The 21,371-nt window shown below is 31.4% G+C and overlaps 1 protein-coding gene across 1 annotated transcript in view; it reads left to right on the plus strand.

Annotated features, from left to right (window-relative positions):
- LOC149426289 (uncharacterized) overlaps positions 1-21,371 on the plus strand; it is a 322,323-nt gene that overhangs the window by 228,609 nt on the left and 72,343 nt on the right. The window contains exons 4-6 of the mRNA XM_089648840.1: positions 7,896-7,985; positions 16,400-16,564; positions 19,045-19,179. Coding sequence (XP_089504966.1) covers positions 7,896-7,985; positions 16,400-16,564; positions 19,045-19,179 — 390 coding nt within the window. The remainder of the gene's footprint in view (positions 1-7,895; positions 7,986-16,399; positions 16,565-19,044; positions 19,180-21,371) is intronic.

The following is a 21,371-nucleotide window of genomic DNA, read 5'->3' on the forward strand; positions in this document are numbered from 1 at the left end:
CGGAGTTTACGTCGCAGTACTACGTCTATTGGTAAAATTCTAGTGAAATAATCTAAGTGTTAAATTTTGAAAAAGTCTAAGTTTAAATTCTGAACAAGTCCCTGGAGTTAGGAAATTTTGTGAAAAGTTAGAAATTTTAAATTCAGTTTAAATTCCTTTGAAAATCCCATCAGTGAAGTTTTGTTGAGTCAGTTTAATTTGGTTAAACAGTGAAAAATAAATATAATTTAAACTCAGTGCTTAAAAAGTGTTAAGTGAAGTGCAAAAAGTGATTACGGAATTAAAAAATTAAATCAAAATTTAAAAATAATTATTTCATTCAAAGTGAAAATTAAAATTCGATTGAGAGTTTTGTCGTTCATCTAGAGTGGATGTGCTCGTGAATTGAAATTTAAAATAGATTATAATTTAACATCAATTTGGTTAAAAAATAATAATAATAGTAATAAATATTTACGTCTTAGTTTAAAATAAACACAATCTAGACAGTTCGAAAAGAAATAACAACAAATGCTCAAACCTTTGTTCTAAAAGTAACAGTTCGGAAAAGAAATTAATTTATTAAGAATCGAGATAATTAAAAGTCTGCGCAATTCGGAAAAAATTTTCTTATAAAAATATATAAAAAGAAATTTAGAATCAAAAAAATTGATCAATTAAAATCCATCGTGCGTATAGCGACAGTGTTAAAAGTGTTTGTCGTTTTAACCGGAATTCTAAACATCAATCTACCATTTCGAAAAAAGTATTTGAAACAGCTATCATTCAAAAGCCTAAACTAGAAAGGTGTTATTAAATCAACGGGTTTTCTGGATTAGGATTTCGTTCGGAAGAAAAATCAATTATCAGCAAATTTATATGATTCAAGCAAGAATAAAATATTAAATAGGAATAAATAGTCGAAAAGATTTATTTTGAAATTAGTTGGAAAATTCAGTTAATTAGGTAGGATTTTCTTCGGCAAGATTTGTTGTGTGGCACCCAACCGGAAAAATCTTGTAGAGGGTGAGTTTTCCTTTTATAAATGATTTTCAGGCCCAAGGAGTGAGGAGGCACAGCTGATCAATGGTATATCATTTAAAAATTTGGAATATAATTCACCTATTTGGTCTCCTTTCTATAAAGTACACTCTAACAAATTAGAACGGGTTCAACACAAATTTCTTAGGTACTTAAATTTCAAGCTTAAAATTCCAATAGAAAACATTAATTATGTAAATTTGATGAATGGACTTAATTTAATTACGCTGTCTGACAGAAGAACCATTTCAGACCTAATTTTATTATACAGAGTCATGAACAACCTTATTGACAGCCCTGCCATCGTTGCTGCTATTAAACTCTATGTACCGACAAGAAATACTAGACAAAATACAACATTCTTTTGCGACACATATAAAACCAACTATCAGTCAAACTCACTTACCAATAGGATGCATGATTTGGGCAACAAGTTTGGTGGTATTATAGATATATTCCATGATTCCCTTTATAATCTTAAATTCAAATTAAACCAACACTTTGTGGAATCATACAAATTATTGTAATAGATTTAACGATTAGATATGTTATTGTAATGTTTTATATTATATTTTGTTCTTTGTTATTGTTAAATATTATGTTGTTTAAAATGTTTCTTTACGCCATATTCTTCAAAAACTACTTGTATATTTTTTTAAAATTCTTCACTTTTATAACTCTTAGTATAAATTCTAACTCGATAACTTATGTAAAACTTATTTATAATCTATGTAAAAGCCCCTATGGGCGTATAACAACAACAACAATAATAGACAAATTATTAAAACAACAAAACAAAGAATTACACATTAAAATATGTATATTGAGTATTTGTGTATATATATATAAATATAAAATAATATATTGTATATAAAGAATATATATATGAGTAATGTAATTATATATATGTATTTTATCTATTAATCGAAGCATCGAAATGGTAGCAATTTTTAATACCTACCCGAGGACATATCTATATTATTGAAAAAGAAAATATGTATTTATTAATATTCCAGACTATGTAGAATCATATATTTTATATTTATTTATTAATATATGTACTCTTTTTTTAACATATTTTGACAATCGAGATATGTGTACTTATATATATATATTTATATTTATTCTTCATTTAACCTAGTAAATTTACTAAATTCGGAAAATGAAAAATAGTTTAACTTCAATAAAGGAATTAAAAATATTTAAATTAACTATGCACAATAAACGGTAACAAAACTGAATCACAAAGAGAGCGCGAGATATTTTTTAAAATAAACAATCTCACATCTGGGTTAGTGGGTCAGATGAGATGTTTACATTGTTCAATTTGTTGATAAAACAAGGGATCACTGGAGAATTGGGTCAACCGCATAGTTTGGAAACGACCTTGGCCATAATTAGTTAGTCACATAGGATTTTATTAATTACCCGAAACAGCTGGAAGATGCGTGCTCTCAAATACCTATCAATCACAAACGACAATTGAAAAATCACGGGTTAGCCAAATTTATATCGAAAAATTACATAAAACATTTGAATACCATTGATTAGATAGTCACATAGGATTTTATTAATTACCTGAAACAGTTGGAAGCTGCGTGCTTACAAATACCTATCAATCACAATCGACAATTGAAAAATCACGGGTTAGTAAGAATTATATCGAATAATTATACGAAACATTTGAATTTTATTGATTGGGTGCTCATACAAAACCCCATCAGTTGCCTGAGACATTTGAGAGTCGAGTACTCTCTAATGTGGCAACCAACTACTTGAAACAATTGGAAAATCACGGGATAGGATGAACAAAATTAATGTTGAAACCTGGAGGTAAAATTTAAAACAAATACAGTTCATCAAACAGGAGGCAGTGGTCGCTCCTACAACAAGACCATTAACCAAACCAAATAGAGATGACGATTCTCTTAAATAAAAACGTCAAAACCAAACAAAAAGCCTGGAGTTCGATAGCTCTCCAAAAAAAACTATCAATAAGACCTTATTTTACTAGTATTTATTAGTATAACCTTATTCTTACGTATATATTCGGTTACCAATCCTAGAGTTTCGCAGAACTCTTCGTGCGAGATCCGAGCTTGGAATGCGAGGTAGATAGCCTCGTATTGCGAGTTATAAATCTTTCCCAAACTGTATGTATACATATATTTATTCGTATGCACTGTTTACTGGAGGATGCGGACCTGCATACAGCTTGCATTTTAGGTCTTCTGGACCACTCTCGCATCTTCTTTTAAACGTGGAATGAGGATTCACGACCCGTAAGTCCACACCAACCGTGAGTATATGATTGTATATAGGACGAAACCGGTTCGCCCTAAGTAAATTGTAGTCCAAGGAGGGGTCGGAATTTGGGGGTATCGGGACTCGAGGGGAAACTTGAAGGCAGTACATGATGACGTGGAAGGCTTTTTGGGACGCGATAACTTAGGTATCAATCAAAGAGCCGTGTCAAAGGATTGTGCGAATTTCTTGTTGACTCACGATCGTCTCGTTTACTTGCAGGAGGATTTGGAGCCAAATTATGCCAGCAAATGGGCTATTCCGAGTTCGTCAAATATGCAATTAACTAATTACATTAACCTACTAAATCAATCTTTACATGTACCTTATAGCAGCAGAATCATAAAGGAGTGGCGCCAAACAGACACAAGAGTTTACCAAAATCAAATTTACTAACAATTAACCATTTGAGTTATATTTAATTACTTGTCCAAATAAACATGTATAATATCTTTTATCAGCGTTTAACTACGACTTTGTTAGGGTGCAGGGAATCAGAATAATTACAATAGGAAAGTTAGCTCATTCAGGGAATTCATTTAAGTCTAGGTTTGCAATGGAAAGACCAATTAAATTGTGAAACTCGACACCTCGATCAGAACCAAGGGAGTTACCACAAAAATGAAGGTAATTAAAATCCTATATCATAAATCAAAAAAATTACACAACGTTTGATGGAATTTAATTACAATATAAATACGGAAATATTTGCGTTCAAGTTCGTAAATAACGTATTAATTAGTTAAGTACATATGTCTATAAAGATATATAGTACAAGAGAGCTTTAAGTAGCTTTCTGTAGATATCAAAGAAAAGGGTCCAATTTTCATGGAGGCTTATGTGTTGTAGGGGAGGAATTTTCCATCCCTGCGAACACATATGCAAAGCCTTAGAGAAAAAATTAAATATCGGTCATAGCCAAGAGAGAAGAAAATTTTATATTGTTTTAAACAAATAAAAGAAAATGGTGAAAAGAGGGAAATATTACATACGCTAGCAAAACCTCCCTCCCTATTCGACTGAGTGTACCCTGCCTCTTGTCCCGGCTGGTGGTGTTCGCTGTTTCAATTGTACGCCAGTGTTGTGATAGGTACTCTGTAGATAGGTATTTTTATACTGCGAATTTATATTGGTTGGCCTAATTTGTAATAAGTATTTAATGTTTTCGTCGGTGATTCAATACCTATCGCAGGGACAACGCCACGATTTGATTCGTAATGTTTTTAAAAGAATAACAGATCGGCAGATAGGTAAATTTTTAATATGACCCCCCGGACCGAGGCGTTCCCCTAAATCAAATGTTATCGGCCTACATATGAAAGGTCATTGGCCCGTCTCCTTCTCACAGCTGATAGATAATCTTATCTGGCGCATTCGTTTAATGAAAACATCATTTGGGTGGCAGGTGTTGTAAACCTGGTTCCTGTTCTTCGGTTGCATCCGTCTTTTAAAGGGTCTTCCAGAATTTAATAAATAATATAAAAAAACTCACCCTTTGAGCCATCTCCCAATCACAGTATGAAGCTTATTTGGTTCCACCCTACATAGTTAAATCAGTTTAGTTTAACTTCTCTCTCTCGGCATTCCTTCCTTCTTTTAGCGAAGTCCTTGCAATTTGTTCAGTTTTTTTTGGTCTCCTCCCTATGTCTATAAAAGAGTAATTAAATAATTCTGTAAATAAAATTGTACCTCCCTAAAACCTCTGTCAGGATTCGAACCCGCAGTCTTATGATTTATATCAGAGCTACATAACTTCCTGTTTAATGATTTGTCTGATTCTTTGGTTTACGGTCTCTGAATATAGGACGCCATCTCGCTAATTATTAATTCCTCCCTAGCTCGATTAACCGACATGGTAAACACTTCCTGCCGCTAAATACGTTCACTCTGTTTTAAAACTCAATTATTATTATTATTATTCCCATGTTTTTAAGACAAGTAATTTAGGTCCAACTGTTTACGAAATCACGTTTAAATTAACACAATTTTATAATATAATCGCGATCGCACAACACTTAGCGCCCTTAAACGGCCCTTATCCAATTATTATTATTGTTATTATTATTATTTCTATCCTCACTGAGTCAAATCATTTTCACTTCACCGGTTCAATAATATTTCACTCTTTAATTTAAATATTTAACAATAATTTTTAACACCATCTGAATTCACTAACTAAGAGCAATTTCACACATCCTTTTTAAATCACCACCGATTCTAATTCATTTCTCCGAGCTCTCTCGCTATTCAAGTCTAAAACGCGACTGTCTTCGTCCAGCAATCTCCTCTCTTTTTCCTTCCTTCCCGTGAGAACGTGTTTATTTAAGGGCCTGCCTGTCGTATTTTATGTTGTTAATCTAAACAAAAAAAAATTTGCAGTACATTCGTCTCGTTTATATTATGTATGTGTCCAAACCTTCACATGACTTAACGAACAAGGCCTATAACTACTGTTTTACGACTAGGCCTATAACTACTATCTTAATGACATATATAGAAACTTACACCTCACATTAACACTAACAATCTAATTTTACTAGCGTCAGAAGAAGAAGGAAGTTCTATATTATCTAGGTGTTTTTATAACTAATTTTAGAACACGGGTGCAAATGCGCCCAATGGGTTAGCTGGATATATATCTTAAATGAATGAAATTAACCGTCGATCTTTAACGCGTTTAGATGATTCATCTGCCAACAATTAAACCGATTGACGTGTTATGTTCCTGCTGATATTATCCATTGTTAGGTTAGTCAATAGCACATTGAATTTATCGTAAGTAGTGGAATGGAATCGCTAGAAAATTGTACCTGTACATCACATAACTTCTGTGAGTTAGCTAAATAAGACTTCATTTTATTTTTTTCTCCCAATACGACGGTATTTTGTTAAAAGATAATAATTTAGTAAAAATAATATCTTTAAATTTCAATGCAAATAATTTAACAATTTATCTTCTTTGTTCAAAACAGCAATTTTTCATTATTTTAATTTTAACATTTTCATGTGAATCCCGTAGAAAAGCAACCACCGTCTGGAGACACTGACACTGTGGCATCGGAATAGAAATATTATGAAGCTGGTGATAGTGGGGTTGGGAAGCATATTGGGGAGTAGATGGTGGTGGAGTATCATGTATTAAGTTCTGATCCAAAAAACGGCAAAAACCATCTGAAGCATCTTTTTAATTCTATTTGGTGGTCTTTTACCAAGGAGGTACTGAGAGTAAATTTCACTCTGGAACGATCCGCAAATATATAATGGGCAAATTATTTTTAAATAATTAATTATGAAACGTTTTGAACACGCGACCTTGGGATTGCTAGTCGAGAGTCTTACCCTACTACCGCGGAGGCCGTGAAATACCAAAATTTGCGTGTGCCTTCGCCTCAGCCATTTGTGAATTATCTGCTTAAGATGAACATCGCCATACTTCAGATAAAAAAATTCTTAAACTCCAAGGCGTTCGAATTGACGTACCTACGGCCCACTCAATAAAGCCGACTTGCGAAATTACGCAGATTGGATTATAAAATGTCCATATTGAATAATTATCCAATAAAGGGTTTGCCCCCCTAAGATATTACCTACCTACTCACATTTTTAAACGCTACCGTATTTCATATAAAGCCACTATCTAGTACCCACGTAAGCCGTATTTTGTAGCAAAATATTTCATTTCTTAGCCGAAAAAATATGAATGCGAAACCTTTGATAAAAGGATCATACAAGTATTTACCTAGTTGAATTTTTATTAATATGTAATTGGTTTTTCTAATAAAGAAATAAATATGGGAATATTTATTTTAATATTAGCTATGAGACAGACGCATTATTTAGAATAAATATTTTAAATTGTGAGGTCTTCGCAGCATGAGCAATTGATTTGACAAATACAAAGTTTTAAAAAAAAAATTTTAAATCAAATTTCTAAATCATTTTTTGGTTTGACTGGATTGAATCTTCCTTCACAGAGACTGACTCTTAACTGTTGCAAACTTTTAAAATGGCTTTTAAAGACTGAAGTCAACCACGCTTACGACCGAGTCAAATTCCTCTTGGGCACGACCGACATTTAATTCGTATATTAAATGCTGTAGTGTCATCCAATTGTGGAGAAATACGTAAATGTAAACGTGTGTATGCGTGATAGTAACCAAACATTGAGAGAATGCAATAATATTGATAACGATTCTATCTGCCAAGTTTCAGCTCGACAGAATGCCAGGAATTGGGTTGATTTTTACTTCCAAGATATGCTTTCATTCATTCTCAAAAACAAAAACGAATTTCAAATACCTAAAATTGAGGGATTTCTAAAACTGAACATTACTCAGTTTTGGATGGCCTGACAATTTAAAAAAAACACCAAAAATTAAAAATAAATTATGTTTAGATACATTCAATTTATGTAAAAAAAATTAGTGTTTATAAGGTTATCTGGTTATTTACTTCTAATTCAAGAAGGGTGAAAGTTTAATTGGCAATAAGTGCGATTATTTAACTTTCAGCAATTTATTCTGTAAAGCTATAGATTGTAAATTTCTGATACGTGACGTGTTTTTCAACAGGTCTTCCCTGCTCTCCGTGTGCGTCAGACGCAGAGTGCCGTCAGATGAAAACCTCAACACCGACTACGCACCGATCCAGAGATACCCGAGGTTAGTTATAGTCTTTTCCATCTTAACTAATATCATAAACGCAAAAATATTTTTACTATTATTTTATTCTTCTTCACGTCACAAAAGAGTGACTAATCGACGTGATTTTTATATATGGACAGTTAGAGGCCAGAAAAGTGACATCATAGGCTACTAATATTTAAAATCATAATTCTCCCTAATACCACGCGAGCGAAACCGCGGGTAAAAGTTAGTTATATTATATAACTGTCGTAAACCCCTTAAAAAGCACGGGATACTTTGAGTTATGGACAAATCTGTTCCAATTTTGAAAATCAAGTGAACCAGATACCAAGACAGAATAAGAGAAGAGCATGAGTGAGACAATATATGAATTTGAATGACGAAATGTTGTTGTTTGGCGGTCCGTTCTCTCCGCCTACCCTGAGGGGAAATGGCGTTATGTTTACTATGTTTATGTAGTTAGTTACTTTATCGCTAATCTGAATTCTTCACGCAAGCAGTTTAAATTTTGAAAATGATTTTTAAATTCAAAACATATGTAAGTTCATTGAACCAGTCACGCAGGACGCACCGACAGCTGAAATTACTATTTTCAATGATGATGAAAATATCATTTAGGCATTTTAAATTAATTGAAAGCGTGAAATAAATGTGTAAAAATCAGCACACCCTCTAAAAATTCACCATATTATTTCTTTAATATTTTTGGTAATTTCCGCTTTAGGTTAAATGCTACATTCATTATTAACTACTTGTTCGTAGATGGTGTTAGTTACATTATTTTATTAAAATACGCTTTTTGCAAGTTATGCAAAAAGTACCACTTAAGTAATATTTTTAGTATTAAGACGATTTTTTTTATATGCGCCCGTACATACAAAATATGAATAAATAGTTTTGATCGTATAAAATTCAAATCTTTCAAGAGAGGCATAAAAGTACAATATTGGATACACAGACAAAACACAGATTTGGTGCAATTTGAAAAGACCCAAAAAATTATTTTAACTGTTCAAACTAACATAAACACAAAAATAAATATACACTGGAATTAAAGTTAAAAGGTAATTTTTAAATTGAAAAACCACTGGAGCTCCTTAATTGCAACCAATCGCTAAAATTTATTTTAACAATTGGAATTTGTAATTTTCAATTGTACCTAAAATATGAATGCTGTATTCATTCAATTTCATGTGAATGTGCCTTGTATGATTGTGACCAAAAAGAAGAATAATAATATAATAGTAAATTATTCAAGAATAATTTATGTTTCACCATTTATGTAATCAATCCAAGATATTTTATAATTCAAGACAGTCCATTAAATATCCTATAAAAGTGTAAATTGTCAAGTAGTCAGCGAATACGGGCCCTACTGAGGCCCTTGTATAGCTAATTGGAATTCACAATGGAACTTAAAAATTAATAGTTAATTGTACCTACTTGTGTATGCTAAATATGGATATTTTTTCAATGTGACTGTTTTAATTGTACTTGTCTGATATATAACGCTTATACTGCAAATATATTTTTATTTTTTCCATTCTGTTATATTAACTTAACCGTGTCATTGTATGAAGTTTTGTCTGTATGAACCTGCAGACAAACTGCAAAAACAGTTTAGCAGGTTTAAATTGTATAATAATTTGTTTTTTAAAGTAAGTAGGAAATGAACTCTTTCATATATAGAAACTATGACCTGAATGAGAATCTTGAGGCACCCGACTTGAAGCTTCAAATTCATAAGATATATGGTTAGATATTTTGACGTATAGTTTTCTAGATGCTAAATATGTGTCAAACCATTCTAAAAGATATCCTTTAAACCCATATATAGCTAGGTTGTTCCAAAATTTTAATCAAATGCCTTGCTGAAGTAATAACAAATTAAGATTATTTAATATATGAAATAAAATATTCGTCAATAATAAAAAAAATTTTGTGTAGATTTATAGAATTCAAATCCATGTTGGTAATGATTTTGCGTGCCTATAACATAAATTATGATTGGAACACGGATTCAAAGAATTTAAGTATTAATGATTGTGTGCAAATAGGTCTTTAGTTAGAAGCATTCGTTTTTCCGCCTTTTTGAAAATGGGTTAGAAAACTGGCATTCCATTTTTGTGGAGAAAGATTAAATATCTTAGTCAGGTGGCATTTTCAGTTAGATTTACAGCGTTTTAAAATAAATTTAAGGTACTGTTTCTGGTCTGTATTAGAAAATATTTCAAAATGATTAGAATGCATCGCTTTAATATTGAACGTTAATTTTTTTTTTAAATTTCATTTATTTATGTTTTCATTTTTAATAATTAAAAAAACTCAAAAGTCTTTCGAATATCACATTATTATTATCACAAGAATTGATACTCTTGCTTTCGAAAAAACGCTTTAATATTTCAACTGGTTTATAAAGCTGGAAATGTTAACATTAACTGAAACTGACACAACGTTCATACTTTCTATACGAATATATAGGCATTAAAAGAAAGTAAAAATATCAAACTTCGTTCTGCGAACTAATTCTGAAAATTAAAGCCAGGTCGGAGATAGTATCAAAGCGAAAACAGACTTTCAGGATAGTCTACTACTGTGTCATTGTTGTACTTAAAACAAAGTTAGAAAAATATCAACCGTTTGTAACCATTAATACATTGTTTTCGTTTACTGTTGTTTTGCCTGACAATAATTAAAAGAATAAAGCTTAGCTTTGATAAGTAAGGTACGGGTTGTTTCGAAGAATTTGAACAATTCATCAAATTTCAACGTTCATTTTCAAGTTCTGTGAAAGATTTTTTCAAGTTCTGTTTTTATTTCAGTTTTGTCAAGCAACTAGCCTACAATGATATAATAACAGAACTTGAATAGGACTTTCACAGAACCCGAAAACGAACGTTGAAATTTGATGAATTGTTCAAATTCTCCGAAACAACGCGTCCTTGACTTTTATAGCTAACAGTTAACAGTATGCCGATAATGGCCAGGTAGGTAAAACGCTCAACTATGTTCAGGCAGACGAAGAAGTTGAAACTGAAGTGAAGATGAGTAGATACGGAATACATTAATGTGTAATACTTTGATACGTTATACACGAGTAGACGCTTTAAATAAATCACTGACTTTCCTTTGACTTATTTCTTCACTCACGAATAATATCTCAATCTTTCATAACATGAATGCAAATTCAAGTCCTCCCAAATGGGTAAAAGTAACCTCGATAAAGTGAGCATTGAGTATTAGATAGAAAGAATTCGATACACGTCACAGCATCACATAATCGCAATTTCTCATGACTCAGCTTTTTCAAAGAATATGACGCGGGAATATACTACGTAGTTTTTTTTATTGTGTATACTGTGTGTTTTAACATTTTATATTCTTTACCATCATAATTAAATACATTAAAAGATAATCAGTCTTCTAATTAAGATACACTCTAAACAAATAAGGTAATCAAAAGCAACCATTTTAAAATTAAAACAAAATATATAAATATTATTTTATATCAATTTAGCGTATCGAATCAAGGCTGTTCCGAACAAAATTATTTAAAATAATAAATAATTTTAACAGAGAAAAAATATACCCTCTTTTATCTCATGAGAATTCTTCCCCTACCTTTATTTTATCCCTCATCTTACATTTTACGTGTACGTTTTTATTACACCTGACATTATAAGCCTAAGAGAAGAAGGTTGTAACGAATGGCCAAATCACAAGTAATAATATCATCCTCGTTTGCCACGTTTTTATATATGTAGGTGCAATTTTTCACATTTTAGATATTTCCCAAAAACATATTTGAATAAAATTGTATAAATAATTTAATATGATTTGAATATTATTAACTCGGTAAATCTATCAATAGTACTGAATGTAAAATAAGTTAAAACAATATTTTGCACTATTTCTTGAAATACTAATAAATTGCTAATGAATTACTAATGAATGAACACCAATATATATTACTATGAAGATAAGAAACGATCGTTAAACTGGATTCATTCGATAATAAATTTCGGTTTTCTAAGAAATTTGCAAGTAGAAGAAAGAAATCGAAAACGACGGTTTTCCCCGACATGAATTTCCAGTGAATTTTAAGTGTTTTGGTGTGAGTACCAAGATTTTTCTTGCTTACAAATATTCCTAACCTTTTAAACCTCTCTCTCAATCCATCCGAGCTAGAGGATGTTAACCTTGATTAATGTGAGAACAAACTAGAAGTGCGATCTAAGCCTCCCCCAACTAACTTCCGAACCTCCCTCAGTGCCAGCTCCAGCCCAAAAATCACCTCTCTCGGGGTAAGTCAAACAAACCTAGTATATTTTAATTGTACGGTTCCGAAAAGCTTTTGTTCTTACTCACATAACAGACTTGAAGCCTGATTATAATGTATAAATATTAAATTATATTCAAATATGTGCTTAAGGTCGATACTAAAATTGAAAGCCTGATGTAGTGAAATAGGGTGTAGGTTTTTCATTTACTTTTCAGGTTTCATGATCTCATATTCATGATGAAAATTTTTTTTCAGAACTGAAAATTTTTATTTCACAGTTTTATGTTTGTCGAATGCTTAGTTCATTTCATCAAGATGTCTTCTGGCATTTTTACAAATAACCAATTAAGATTTTAATAGTGCTTTAATACGTTATAATATTCATTCTCTACATACGACACTATTATATATTTAAATCTATATACTTGTGGGTTATGTAAATAATTGGCCCATCTTCAAATGACAAATTTGTCTTCCATAAATAAATCAGCAGAGTTTATTTATTTATAAAGACATACACAGTACTACAAGACACAGTTAAGGATATTTTTTCTTATTACATAGTTGTAGTACCTATTACGTATGTCCTTAAAATATCATTGCTTAATTTCGCCTGAGATTGTTCTGAAAACTTAACTAATGATTTTAAGTTGAAATCAATGAATTTAAATTAATGTATGAGTAGGTAATAGTTATAAAAGAAAGAAAGTGTGTGGAAAGAAAAAATAAATTGAAATCAAGAATTATAATATGCTCACGAATTGTAATTGACTGTTTATACACAGAAGTTTTGAAAAATGAAGTGTAAGTATTTTTGAAATATGTCACGCTAAAAAATTCAATATGTTAGTTTTGTATGTTAGAAAAGAATCATGAAAGATGTCTAAATGTAGTAATTTTTCGTAGTGGGCTGATTGATTTAAATAAAAATCCGTGGTTATCAGTTTTTTTCATCGTCACTAATTTCATAAGCTACTATCAGTTTTGAACGAAGGTCTTCCATTTGGTTCACCAATCTTTCCTATCAGCATAAGTCTAAATGCACCTTGTAACAATTGTAGCCACTATCGAGGAAATACTGTGGCTTTTTTCCATGTTTCCCAAGGCATATTTTTCCCACCTGAACAAATCACTTGCTGTACTTAAACAATATGCCGAGTCCAGTACAAACTGGGTTTCACCATTTTTCGACAGCATCTGTAATGTACTTTTTTATAAATCCTTTCATTTTGTAGCTGGTCTAGTTAGACCTTCAGCGAAAATATTTTATTAAGAAACTTTCAGCTTTCTAGACTTGACTCAAGAAAGCTTCTGTAATATTACTATTTGTTCCAGGTGTCCAATGATCAGTCCATGCATGGTATAATTACTTGTCTTGGCTGACTTAATTAAATTGTCGTTTAATATCACATCGAGTTTAATGACTATTAAAGCGATCAATAAGGTAACATGAAGAAATTACACTGGCGTGAATTTCCCGCATAAACCAGTACTGCCAGAAATACACATAGACAGAATCGCACATGGATGAAATTACAAGAGGAGTAATATAATTATGTAAATTATATCTACTGTAATTACAAATCTTAAAAATCTTTTTTGAATATGTTTAAATTTTGCTAAAAATAAAAACAATGTTAAAAATAAGAAATTTTTAATCCTCATTTTACTATTCTAATAATTGCAAAGCGATAAACATTTAAATTTCTATTTCATATGATGTGAAATTAAAAGTTTCTTGAAATTTGGTGTCCATTTGAGATCGACGGTACCTCGCTTAAATTGAAATGACTTAAACTGCACTTAGTTACATTAATTGACATTTGTAAATTTTATTATTATTATTATATAGTTGGACTTCAACCTCACTAACTTTGCAGTGTTAACGATTATCGTTAATCACGATTTAGGTGAACATAAAGTTTTTACTTTTAAATAAGAATGGTTGTGGTAAATCATGTTTTCGTAATTAACCAATTTTCTTCGAATTATCATCCGTTTAATTAATTAAATTTAAAAAAAAAACGGTAATGCTGTCTTATTTAACAAGTCATATCAAAACTTTTCCATTTTATTTACTACTCGTATGTCCAAGGTATAACGCCTGGTTAAAATAAGGAAATCATTTTTTTTGGTTTTCTTAAGCATTTTAAGTACGTAAAAATTTCTAGACATTTTGTTTTGACCAGTTTTATTTCTTTGGTTTCGACACACCCGTGTCATTTACTATCAATCTTAAAACTAACTTATATATTATACAAGTAAAAAATTAAAATTTATTAGGTGAGGGAAGTGGGAGGAGTGATTTAAAATCAATTAAAAAATTATGTTTTTATAATCATTATTATACCTGTGTATATGTTAATAATATATAATGAAAGTGGGTTTTGTACGCAACCGGAAAATTATTTAAAAATATTTTCAGAACCTATCACACAGAGTGACCATTGAAACCAACTTGATAAGTTTAAAAAAACCTTTAAATAATGACAAATAAATGTAAAAATATAAAAACAAAAATGACAAAAAAATGTGACTAATGTTATTTTCAAATAACACTTTAAAACCTAAACTTTAAAACATTTTTTTAATTTTTTTTTTGTAGAAATTAACAAGGAAATCACGATCTACACCTATACAAAAACCTACAGTCCGCCTCGGAACAGGAATACCTAGTGAGGAGGACTGCGAATAATATACTTAAATTTGTAATTATAATTGTCGTTAATAAAAAAATTAAAAAAATTAAAAAAAATTAAAATTATTTTCTAATGCGTAATTTTATACATTATTCCGTCCCTGTATAATTCTTTCAGTAGTGTATTGGTACATGAAATTTACGCCTCTGTAATTTCATCCTGATACCGATCAAGAGTGGCCTAAATTTGCCATAAAATATAAACGTAAAAGCTATCATGAAAACCTACCAAAAGCGGCTTATGTACATTCAAACAGTACATAATATGGCTAGCGCCTAATAAATATGTTGCCTTTTTTAACGTCACATCACAAAAATACGTATAAAAGATTTTCTGAGACAGGGAGATGAATATTGATATTCAAGATTTTATTGTGAGGAAATAATTGAAAAGGGGTTGAGGATTATTTATTGCCTTATCGTTTTTTTCATACTCCAAGATGAATCCAAAGTCTCAAAAAAAAAATTGCAATACATCGTCCAATTTCATAACTTAAGTTGTTGTTACTTGTATTTTAAGTTGAGGATTACCGCGTGTAATTTTGGTTTGCCACAAAATAATATCAATTTATAAAAAAAAACATGTTACTCTTTTGAAAAGAAACCACACTCGTTGAGTTTACTCAAGTCAAGATTAAACAGATGTGATGTAAATTTTTATTTCGTTAAGCACATTTAATAAGTTTATTACCAAAATGTTAATCTGGTTCTTTAGTTAGCATTAGACTAGCTAATTTATTTAGCAAGTAAGCAGTGTGGATCCCTGGATTTTCTACCGTACCAAAACAGGTTAATTTTATTACAGTAAAGCTAATCAAAAAGGAACTTCGGTGGAGGTTTGCTCACTGCAATGACCCGGGTAAACTGACATATCTTCCGTATTCAATTATCTCTAACAACAGCAAAATAATACCACGCTCAGTAGACCTTCAGCATCAGAAATATTATGTAATTACACATTATTCTGAAAGGTATATAAACTGCAATGTCTAACTGTGTACTTATCACCAATCGGCTGCCTTACAATATCTCCATTTAATAAACTGCATTGTATAAAAACTATAAAATAAAAAAGTATTATTCATTGTACTCATCTTTCACATCCTTCCAGTGCTCTTATTTCAATACAAACATATTGATATGTTTTTATATCCAACTAGGATGGCTAAGTGCAAAACCCGGAGCTTAGCCGAATTTATGTTTCGTGAAAACATCAATTTTTTAACTTACGGATAAACAAGAATTAATTGAAATATATTTTGGAACGATTAACCAATACTTCTCCCGAAATGTTAAAACGAAATTTAATAAATGAACTTATGGAAAAATATAAATTTTTACTAAACCCTTGCTTTAACTATACCCCGATCGAAAAACTGCTTAAGTGATCGTAGTCTAAGTTTTGTTTCAGACCTCTTTTTAATACTGTATACATGTGTTTATTTAAAGATACCCTCCTCCTGCACCACCTCCCGATGAGCTGTACCAGTATGACGAGGATCTGGAGTGTTCCTACTTCAGGAGGAGACCCAAGTCAGTTTGCAGCCAGCCAGACCCTAAGAGGTACACATGGATGCCCGAGGATGAGGACTCTACGAGAATGGAGAGACCTAGGTATGGACACGATAAAACTAAATAATTTCTTCATTGAATATTCTTTCCATTTTGTCTGGAAGTTGTATTGACATGGTAACGAATTATCTTCATCCCAACTTTAATTGAACAAAGATCATCATTACATGATCGTGCTTAGTTTCGATATAGCAGAAGCAAATGTGTGAATTTGATTGTAGAAGCGAATGTGTTCTGAAGCAAAGATAAATTCCACTGAGTCATGTATGTTTTAACAACCTTTACGGGGAAAATTGACAATTTTTCATTATTTTTAGTAGTGAGAAGAAAGAAATAAGATTGAAAATGGTTAAAAGATTGAAGAGAAACTTGAAAAAATACAGTCTCTTTATTAAGTTATGTTTTTTTTTATCTTTTTCCTTTCCACTTATCTATGTTCTCATTGTGTTTTTTTTATGATCAGAAATGACCGTGGTGTAGCCTAGGCATTTTATCCTTCGTCATCTCAAATTTAACTCACAAAAAGTCGCTTTCTTTCGCTTTATAAAAAAGCCTTTACATCAAAGTAAAAACGGTGAACTTGATAAATGTCAATAAGGGCAAAGATTCTCAATATAATTAATATGAACCTTAAAAATTAATTGGCGTTAGCACCAAGTTTCATTATATTTTACGAGCATAAACCTCACGCAAAGTATTGTACTAAAATTCTTGCAATATCAGATTTCAGAAAATCCTTGCCGTTTGTTTAAAATAATTTGTGACCGCTTCGGCGCTTTCTTAAGCCGAATTATTGCGCTCTAATTGATTGTCACCCCCATTAAAAGCAAGCCACACTCATTAAGATAATATGGCCCCCTAAAATGGCTGCCCCAATTATTGTTTCACCATCCTAAGTATAATTGGGGCGTATTTCGCACATAATTAGGAAAGAAATGTTTGTAAAAAACGTTACTTTCTAAATTTATTATGATATATAAATATAGATATTTGAATCAAAAATATTATGTAACATTTTTAACTGTCCATTTTGATGGGCAGTTAACTCATTTCAGAGTGGTACATACTATCAGTATCTTCCTGGTGAAAGAGCATCGTTAGAAATCAAAACGTTGACGAAAAATAAAATTAGTCATTTTTACTGACTAGATCTGAATAACCATGTATTTTTTAACCAGAATAGTAACATAATACACCAATAATTCAAATTTTTGTATTCAAATATATATATATATCATTGCTAATGATAACATTTGCAAGTATAAACTATCAAAAACCGTTTTCGGATACATTCAGAAATATTCCGTTTATTTGGATTTTATTGCGGAAGCACTCCGACGTTCTGACAATACGCTGGGGGACTGAGGGGTTAAATAAATGAAATACATATTAGACGATGTGAACAAAAAGAAGAAAAAAACGACCATCCTTTAATTCAGAGGTTCCCAAACTTTTTTGTCCCGTAGACCACTTGCCAAAAAATTTTTTTTTCGTAGACCCCCGCCTGCCGAATATTGAATTTTCCTAAAACTATTAAAGTCCCATTTGATAATCGTTTATTTTTTCGTAAAAAGATTCCCTTTTCTTGACTGTCCAACAACCGGGTGGCGGTATAGTTCCTCTGTATTTGCATTGTGCAGACAGGGGCGCCCTTGTGAAGTGTAACACCAAATGAAAATCAAGCAGGATAAGCAACGGGAATTTTTTTCTGTAGCTAGCCCTACAGAACTGCCCCTTAAGTTCTTTATCAGTGCTTATTCCGGTCATTTCTTGTCATCTCTTGTGAAGTACATTTAAATGTTGATAAACGTTACCCTGGACGTTTTTCAAAAACATGTTGGGGGTCTAGGAAAATTCGGGGCTTCCGATGTGCAATGTTTTGCTTCAATATATTAATGCTGACGAGAAAGGGAACATATATCTCTGTTCATATACCTCAATAAACAACTTTAAGAAATATAAAAATACAAATATCAAAGAAGTAATTTCTCAGTCTATTATTACGTAAACTGTGTTATTTGTGTTAGGTGTATTGTGTCATTTACGGAGCTCCTAAATGTTGACTTGAGGTAAATGGGGGTCGGCTCGTACGTACCCCCATTTGAATCTTGTTTACTCCTAATTTTTTTTCTCGCTGACATGGACCCCCAGCAATCCGATATCGACCCCTGGGGTCCATATAGACCACTTTGGGAACCTCTGCTTTAAATAGATTCCAGTTCTTCAATTCAAAGTAAATTGCCTTGGGTAGCTGCAGTGAAATCCCTAGGGGAGACAATTATTTCTGTTATCCATATTGGAGAATACTTACATCTTATCCAGCAACTTTAAAATCGCTATCATCTCAACAATGTATTATTCCACAATTTAATTAATTTCCAGGATTTTGTTTCATAACGAAAAAAAAAAAAAAATCATAAAACAAAGGATGATTAAAGAATATGTTTAGATATTTTATGGTAGGTAAGGTTTTTTTCACTTTTCGAAGCTCTGTTTTTTTTTAATGACATTCCTTTATTCAGGCCTATAAGAATCGAGGATGATTTCGATGGTCGAGGAAGACCTTCTTCAAGACAGTCCATAATGAGCGGAGGCTCGGGGATGCAATACATGAGCTACAGCAGTGAGTTTCTAAGCACGCCAACTCCACAGCACAGGTAAAGTTATTTTACTTAATTAATTATATTTATTACGAAGAATTTTCCTGAATTTCGTATATTTCTACAAATCCAGTATTTTTTTTTATTTCAAAAACCTGTATATCCATTGGGCTTAACTAACATTGTTGTCATTGTTACGGAATAAATGTTCTGTTATTGAATTTATATAAATGTTCCACCTTAAATTTTCCATTTTAAAGGATTTTTATATTTTCTCCATCACATTTTGACGAAATATTACATAAATGGTAAAAATTATATGCAGAAATGATAAGTGATTATGTACCTACAAAAATCCATTAAAAATATAAACTGACAGAAATGTGCTGTAGACGTGTCAGTATGCCTCAATAATTTTATTATTTCTTATTTCTGGTGAAATTGATTAAATATTTTCAACCGAAAAACTCCCAGAACAGAAAATCAATCAATTTCATTTGCTTGTCTGGGACCTAGGAGTAAAAAATTCTTATGATAATTGGCGACAGTCGTTTTATTTCTAATCGGTCAAACTTCTATGGATTGCCTGTTTAGTAGCAACATCAAAAAACGGTTTTACACCAACATAATAATGGTGATAAATACAGCATTTACAACTTTCTTATATTTAATTAATGTTTCAACGTAAATATTTTTCGATCTGGGTACTCGTATCTACTTGAATTCTTGAGACCCCTTTTTTAGAGGAAAGGTATTTTACCTTTTTAAAGATAAAACTTTGCCAGCGTGTGACGACGGATGACGCAAATAAATCATTCTGAAGACGGAGGGAAATTTTTGAACAAGCTAATTCAATTTAACAGACTCTAGAATGTCGACGAGAAATTTTATTATATTTCTAGGAGGAGAAAACTCTACGAAGGTATTTTTTTACGCGGCAGTTACATATTTTTCTCAAGCATCTCAGATTATTTTCAACGTGGTTTTCTTTCTTGAAAAATATATTACATTAAAGTTTCTCATCTTATTCACCTCAGATGGGATTTAATTAAAATGATAATTGGACGTTTTTGTCCCACCCTCAAAAGAAATGATATAAACTGAATGAATAGACATTTTAAAGAGAAACATATGTATGTTACTATCACGGCTAATCTCAATAATCTGTTGCGTCTCCGTTTGGAGTTATACTGGCTTGAAAAAATGAACAAACATTCGACATTAGTGATAATAGGTGCTAATACTTAATGATTAAAATAGTCTTACGAGTAGCATACTATTGCTCCAATAATAGTGATGGCTGATCCCACATCTCCCACACTTTTTTGCTCAATCTCTTTTCAATCAGCGATCGGAAGAAAATATAAAATAATATCGAAGCAGGTTATTAAGCTTTCTATGGAAAATTTCTTATCTAGAACTGGAATATTTTTTATAAAACACGTAAAAGGTTTTTAAAAGAAAACAGATAAAGTTAATATTATTAATATTTTTGTAGTGATTCCGTTTACTGAAAGCTTTTTCGATGAGATTATTGTCATTAGTTGGAAATGTGGAGTTGGTTATATCGTTTATCGATTTTCGGTTTCGATAAGTGGGGTGTGGTACAAGCATGATAATAGTTCCAAAGTAATTATCAACTTCAGCCAAAGTCGTTGGGAGGGTTTTATTTAGCATAATGCTAACAAGTGCCGCCACAGAACTTCTGAAATTTTATCTACAATTTGCGATCTCGCTAAACATGGCAATAAATATCGTGCACTATTTTTCACAAGTTTTTGAATAAAGTTTTATGTTTATTTTCACGTGCCATGGTTTAACGCACACTGTATTATTTGTTCCTAGATTGATGTTTCTTTTTAATTTTTCAATGTATTTTCATAATCAACATCACAATGCCCAAAATAGAAATGAAATATAAAAAAGAAAACAATTTCATTATAGCTGCTTTTGCGCCGCTGCGAAAATCGATTTCAGAGCCTATTCATTTAAAATCAAAGAGCGTAAAACATTGTGCTAGAAACCTTGCAAATAGGTATTAATTTTTCCTTAGTAACAATGATTATAATAATTTGTGTAATTGGAAAACTACCCACTAATAATGCTTTCACTCGTCAACATTGAAAAAATCAAGCGAGTATGTAGAACAGAAACCTCATGTGTAATACAAACGCTTTCCGCGCATGTTTCTTTACTAAAGACTATCGTAATATAATCTATTAATCTGCATTGTACAAAAATGCACAGAA

This window comes from Hesperophylax consimilis, chromosome 1 (assembly GCF_061612785.1).
Source record: "Hesperophylax consimilis isolate HC1 chromosome 1, BYU_Hcon_1.0, whole genome shotgun sequence".
In the NCBI taxonomy this organism is placed as follows: Eukaryota; Metazoa; Arthropoda; class Insecta; order Trichoptera; family Limnephilidae; genus Hesperophylax; species Hesperophylax consimilis.